Here is a 7,500-nt window from a genome sequence, read left to right on the forward strand (position 1 = left end):
CCTGTCACCTGCAGAGCTTTTAATCTCCGAAAATTACCTCATTTCTACAGTCCATTCGGAGAGCGGGCGAGGGAAGGAAGGGGGAAGGACAAAGATGGAAAAAAATGATGCTGAAACAGGGACAAAGTAGCAAGGGAGAGTGTATGAGAGGGCAGTTCCTCTGATGACGATGGCGGTGATGAGGATGAAGAGGAGGAGGTGGAAGAGGAAGAGAAGGAGAGATGGAGGATTAGGGTTAGGATATGAAGCAGGAGGATGTTGCTAATGAGGATGATGGTGAATGCGGTGATGATTATGATGATGCTAATGATTATGATAGTGGCAATGATGATGATGATGATGATGATGGTGTTGCTAGTGATGCTGATAGTGACGACAATAAAGAGCACGATGTGATGACGACGGCGACGATTTGGAAGAGGTAGAGAAGAAGAAGGGGAAGGAAAAAGATGAACATCTGCAAAGGTCATATTACAAAGGTATTCAACAGAATGTTAGAATTACTAATACTACAACTACTGCTCCCGTTATCAATCATACGGTTATACAGTTAATAATGTTGATAGTATCGGTATTGTTTCGAACATTAAATAGTAATACTGTGACACTCATACTGCAGGAATATTACTATCATCATTATTAACATCATCAAAAGATAGAGAAAGAACAGAGAGAGAGAGAGAACGACATATATATATATATATATATATATATATATATATATATATATATATATATATATATATTTATGGATGTATTTAGATATATATATTTATGACAGAAAGACCGAAAGGTCGAAAGACGAAAAGATAGAGGAATGGAGGCAGACAGATAAAAAACAAAAAAGGTGGGAGACAGATAGACAGAAAGACAGACAGAGAGGGAGACAGGAAGGGAGGCAAACAGACAGAGAAAGGGAGGCAGACAGAAAGGTAGACAGGAAGGGAGGCAAACAGACAGAGAAAGGGAGATAGACAGAAAGAAAGACAGGAAAACAAATAGACAGAAAGAGAGGAAGACAGACAGACAGGAGAGCATAAAATAAGGAGACGCGTAGAGAGGCAGATAGAAAGGAAGGCAAACAGACAGTGGCAAATAGACCGAAAGACAGAGAGAAAGAAGACAGAAAAAGATAAAGGGAGACATGAAAATCCAGATCAAAATAGGCATAAGAAACAAAAATACAAAAAACAAAAGAAAACAAAACAAAAACAAAAGAAAACAAAAAACAAAAACAAAAGAAAAAAGAAAAAAAAGAAAGAAAGAAAGAAAGAAAGAAAAAAGAAAAAAAGAAAGAAAGAAAGAAAGAAAGAAAGAAAGAAAGAAAGAAAGAAAGAAAGAAAGAAAGAAAGAAAGAAAGAAAAACCAAAAGGAAAAAAAAAAAAAAAAAAACGAAACCCAAGGCCCCAAGCCCCAGGTCCACCAAGGGCCCGCCACAGTACCTGCTTCCTGGCCTGCAGGTTGGGATTAGGCTTGTCTCTGCACAGCTGCTTATCCTCAAGGAGCAGCTGTCGGGCGATCCTCCAGTACAGGAGCACGAGGATGATCAGCGGGAGGAAGAAGAGGACCACCATGGACGAGACTACGAACACCTGTGTGATGAGGACGGTGTGAATTGTGGTGAAGAGGAGTTGCGGGGTGGCTGCTTTTTTTTTTTTTTTTTTCTTTTTTTATCTGTTTCTGACGCAGTTAATGGTCGATATATATATATTTCTAAAAAGAAATATAGAAGAAATCTCAAGCACCTGTGTGATGAGGATGGTGTTAGTTGTGGTGAAGTTGGGTGGTGTCTTTTTTTTGTTTTGTTTTTAATCTGTTTCTGACATAGTGAATGGTCGATATTTTTTTGAGAAATATAGAAGAAACCTCAACCACCTGTGGAATGAGGATGGTGTTAGTTGTGGTGAAAAGGAGCTGTGTGGTGGCAGTTTGAATATATATATATATATATATATATATATATATATATATATATATATATATATATATATATATATATATATATATATGTATATATATATAATATATATATATATATATATATATATATATATATATATATATATATATATATATATATATATATATATATATATATATATATATATATATATATATATAAAGAAGAGAAAGAGAGGGAGAAGGAGACAGAGAGAGAGAGTTATCTATTCATTCTTTGATACAGTGAATGGTTGATCAATCTAGAAAATATAGAAGAAATCTTCACCACCTGTGTGATGAGGACACTGTTAATCATGATGACGTGGTGTTTAAACTTTATGGTGCCTTTTTGGACACTTCAAACAGCTTCCTGCTGATATGCTTGGTATGGTGTTAGGTTGTGGTTGTATGATTATGATTATTTCTTTTATTGTGAGAAATTGAGATAGACACCACGATCGCATGTATTGTAGATATAGTGTTAGTTGTGGTGACAGGGACTTTAGGAAATTATTTCTGTGTTTTGTGGGGGATATTTTTTTCAACAAAAAGAACTGAGAAAGCGAGAGAAAAACGAGAAATAAAAAAAAATGACATAGACTAACCTTCGCCCAGAGCTTGTCGATACGTGTATAACAAACAGGTACTACCGAATCATCTACGTAATTCGTGCGTTCATATTCCGTAAGAGCGATGACAGGGCTGGAACGATAGGATAATGAACGTTATGGCCTGACTGAATTTGTTTCCATCAGAATTATGAACTGTGTATCCTGTTTGAAGGGTCTGTATTGTCAGTATATCGAAGTGAAATATGCACATTAGAGTATATAAACATTTAGAAGCTGAATACAAACACGAACACACACACACTTATGTTTATATGCACACACACACACATACACACACACACGCACACACACACACACACACACACACACACACACACACACATATATATATATATATATATATATATATATATATATATATATATTTATATATATATATATATATATATATATATATATATATATATATATATATAATATAATATGATATATGTATATATATCAATATATATATATATATATATATATATATATATATATATATATATATATATATATATATATATATATATATATATATATTTATACATATATATACATATATATCAATATATATGCATACACACACACACACACACACACACACACACTCACACACACACACACACACACACACACACACACATATATATATATATATATATATATATATACATATATATATATATATATATATATATATATATATATATATATATATATATGTATATATATATATATATATATAATATAATATGATATATGTATATATATATCAATATATATATATATATATATATATATATATATATATATATATATATATTTATATATATATATATATATATATAATATAATATGATATATGTATATATATATCAATATATATATATATATATATATATATATATATATATATATATATTTATATATATATATATATTTATTGGAGAGGCTGGGAGGAGGGGGAAAGCCCCTCCCACCCAGCTAGTGAGGCGGACTGTGGGCCCTGCTGGGAGGGCGACTGCTGGAGCGCAGGCTGGGAACGGGAACTACCCGTCTCGCCTGCGCTCTGGTGGCCGCCAGCCCAGAGTGAAGCTTGTGGGGGAAAGCCCTCGGGAACCCCACAGGTGGATGATGGGGCACGCAGCCCGCCACCCCCTTTTATATGGGGCAGCGTCGGTGGGGGTGGCAGAGGTGGCATCCACCCGGAGCGACTGCCAGAGGCTGAACCTCAGGCGGGAAGCTAGGGTGGGGGCTTGGAACGTCCGTTCTTTGCGTCAGGATGATCGGTTGCCTCTACTGTCGAGGGAACTGGGGAGGCTGAGAGTTGAGGTGGCTGCTCTCTCGGAGGTGAGGAGGCCTGGCAGTGGCATGACCTGTGTAGGTGGCTACACCTATTACTGGTCGGGCCGCAGCGATGGCCACCATCTCCAGGGAGTAGCCATTGCCGTCTCCAGCAGACTCCAGCCCTCGGTAGTAGAGGTTACTCCTGTTGATGAGCGTATAATGGTATTGAGATTGAAGCTTTCTTTTGGCTTCATGTCTCTTATTGCTGTGTACGCTCCTACCGATGTTTGTAAACTTGACGTGAAAGAGATGTTCTACGCCAAACTTACATCTGTGGCAGACAGATGTCCTCGACGAGATATTCGCATTGTTCTGGGCGACTTCAATGCGGTATCTGGCTGTGATCGAGCTGGCTATGAGATGTCTGTCGGTCCCCATGGTTCAGGAGCTGATGCCGGTAGCGAGAATAGCCTCCTTTTCCGGGACTTTGCTAGGTCCCAGAAATTGAGGATTTCTGGCTCCTGGTACCAGCGCCCAGACCCACATCGCTGGACATGGTACAGTGATGCGGGTAACGCAGCCAAGGAGATCGACCACATACTTGTTAGCACTCGTTGGAGGATCCTTCAGAATTGCAGGGTGTACAGGAGTGCTGAGTTCTGTGGTACTGACCATAGATTGGTTGTGGCTACCCTCCGGGTCCACTTCAAAACCCCCCAGCGGTCAAATGATCACCCAAGGGTGTTTCATTTGGACAGGCTGAGGGAGGGGGAGTGTGCCCGCAGGTTTGCTGAGGCAATCTCTGATCGTTTCGCAGTGCTTGGCAGTCTGACAGACCCTGTTCTTCTGTGGGATACCTTTAAGCGTGAAACGCTTGATACAGCTCAAGATACGATTGGTGTACGCCCGAGAGCAGTACAGAATTCCATCTCGCGGGAGACACTGGAAGCCACTGATGCATGTCGTGCGGCTCGTCTGACAGGGGATCGGGAATTGCACCGTTCTCATGTGCGCAGAACTCGGTCCCTGTTAAGAAGGGACAAGGAACAGTTTATTAGGAGTCTTGCAGAGGAGGTAGAAGGCCATTTCTTAGTAAATGACCTTCGTCCTGCATACCAAGCCCTGAGAAAGCTGAACTCCAAGCCCTCTTCACAGGTGACAGCAGTTCGCTCAGTAAGTGGTCAGATCGTTTCAGATCCTGTTGAGGTGCGGGGACGTTGGGCTGAGTATTTTGAGCAGCTGTACCAGGTTGACCCACCAACAGTTGACTTGGATGCGGGTAGTGTCGAGATCCCGCTGCCGAATCCACCTATCAGTGAGGACCCTCCCTCCCTAACTGAAGTTAGGGGGGCGATTTCCAAGCTGAAGAGTGGTAAAGCAGCTGGTATCTGCGGCATACCAGCTGAACTGTTAAAGGCTGGTGGTGAACCTATGGCACGGGGGTTACATGCTGTCCTGGCTGCCATCTGGCAGTCCGGTTCCATCCCTCCTGACCTGTTGAGGGGTGTGGTCATCCCTCTCTGGAAGGGGAAGGGGGACCGTTGGGACTGCAGCAATCACCGAGGCATCACACTGCTCAGTGTACCAGGCAAGGTTCTTGCCCACATCCTTCTGAGACGTATCAGAGACCATCTACTGAGGCACCAGAGACTGGAGCAATCCGGATTCACTCCTGGTAAGTCCACAATAGACCGTATCCTCGCGCTTCGAGTCATTGTAGAGCGCCGTCGTGAGTTCGGGCGTGGGCTGCTTGCAGCCTACATCGACCTCAAGAAGGCGTTCGATACGGTGCATCGGGAGTCACTTTGGGAGATCCTGAGGCTGAGAGGAATACCAACAAGGATTATTGGACTAATAGCAAGCCTGTATACTGGTACTGAAAGTGCTGTAAAGTGTGGTGGGGGCCTGTCGAGCTTCTTTCCTGTTAGTTCAGGAGTGAGGCAAGGCTGTGTCCTTGCACCAACTCTTTTCAACACTTGCATGGACTGGATACTGGGCAGAGCTACTGTTCAAAGTCATTGTGGGGCAACGCTGGGCAATATCAAGGTTACAGACCTTGACTTTGCTGATGACGTTGCCATTCTATCTGAGTCTTTGGAAACCCTAGTAACGGCTCTCGATGCATTTAGCAATGAAGCGAAGCCCCTGGGTCTAGAGGTCTCCTGGACCAAGACCAAGGTCCAGGAATTTGGGGACTTGTTAGGAGAACCTGTTCAGTCGGTACGTGCTTGCGGCGAGGACATTGAAGTCACAGAGAGCTTTACATACCTTGGTAGTGTAGTTCATAACTCTGGGCTGTCAGACCATGAAGTCAGCAGACGGATTGGCCTGGCAGCAGGGGTCATGAACTCTCTCAACAAGAGTATTTGGAGATGTCGGTACCTGTGCAGAAGGACCAAGCTACGGGTTTTCAAGGCCCTGATAATGCCAGTTTTGCTATACGGTAGCGAAACCTGGACATTGTCCTGTGCCTTGGAGGCTCGTCTTGAAGCCTTTTGTAATAGGTCCTTGCGCCAGATCATGGGGTACAGTTGGCGGGACCATGTGTCCAACCAACGGTTGCACCGTGAGACTGGCACAAGCCCTGTTATCTGCACAATCCGTGATCGCCAACTCAGGCTATACGGCCACCTGGCTCGCTTTCCTCAGGATGATCCTGCCCACCAGGTCGTCTCTGTTCGAGACAACCCTGGGTGGAGGAGGCCTGTGGGACGACCGAGGAAGTCATGGCTTGGGCAGATCGACCAAACCTGCCGTGAAGAACTAGAGATGGGCCGAGTCCCTGCCTGGCGTCTAGCCATGAGGGATCCTCGTAGGTGGAAGCGAAGGGTGGATGCGGCTATGCGCCCCCGTCGGCGTCAGCCCCCATGATGATGATGATGATATATTTATACATATATATACATATATATACATATGTATACACACACACACACACACACACACACACACACACACACACACACATATATATATATATATATATATATATATATATATATATATATATATATATATATATATATATATATATATATATATATATATATATATATATATATATATATATATATATATATATATATATATATATATATATATATATATATACATACATATATATATATATATATATATATATATATATACATATATATATATATATATATATATATATATATATATATATATATATATATATATATACATATATATATATATATATATATATATATATATATATATATATATATATATATATATATATATATATATATATATATATATATATATATATATATATATATATATATATATATATATATATATATATATATATATATATACATATATATATATATATATATATATATATATATATATATATATATATACATATATATATGTATATATATATATATATATATATATATATATATATATATATATATATATATATATATATATATATATATGTGTGTGTGTGTGTGTGTGTGTGTGTGTGTGTGTGTGTGTGTTTGTGTGTGTGAATGTGTCTCTGTATTTTAAATTTGTGCATGAGTGTATGTGTGTCTGTCTGTCTGTATATGATAAATAGATGAAACCGAATAACAATTGATAGTTTATGCACTGTTCATGTAACTGAAAAATACGTGTA

The 7,500-nt window shown here is 39.5% G+C and overlaps 1 protein-coding gene across 3 annotated transcripts in view; it reads right to left on the reverse strand.

Annotated features, from left to right (window-relative positions):
• LOC138866099 (growth hormone secretagogue receptor type 1-like) overlaps nt 1-7,500 on the reverse strand; it is a 247,555-nt gene that overhangs the window by 15,740 nt on the left and 224,315 nt on the right. For all 3 annotated transcript variants that reach the window (XM_070138001.1, XM_070137999.1, XM_070138000.1), the window contains 2 exons: nt 2,547-2,643; nt 1,443-1,592 (listed from right to left, as the gene is read on the reverse strand). In XM_070138001.1, the coding sequence (XP_069994102.1) occupies nt 1,443-1,592; nt 2,547-2,643 (247 nt within the window). The remainder of the gene's footprint in view (nt 1-1,442; nt 1,593-2,546; nt 2,644-7,500) is intronic.

Source organism: Penaeus vannamei, chromosome 24, assembly GCF_042767895.1.
Source record: "Penaeus vannamei isolate JL-2024 chromosome 24, ASM4276789v1, whole genome shotgun sequence".
NCBI classification, from domain to species: Eukaryota; Metazoa; Arthropoda; class Malacostraca; order Decapoda; family Penaeidae; genus Penaeus; species Penaeus vannamei.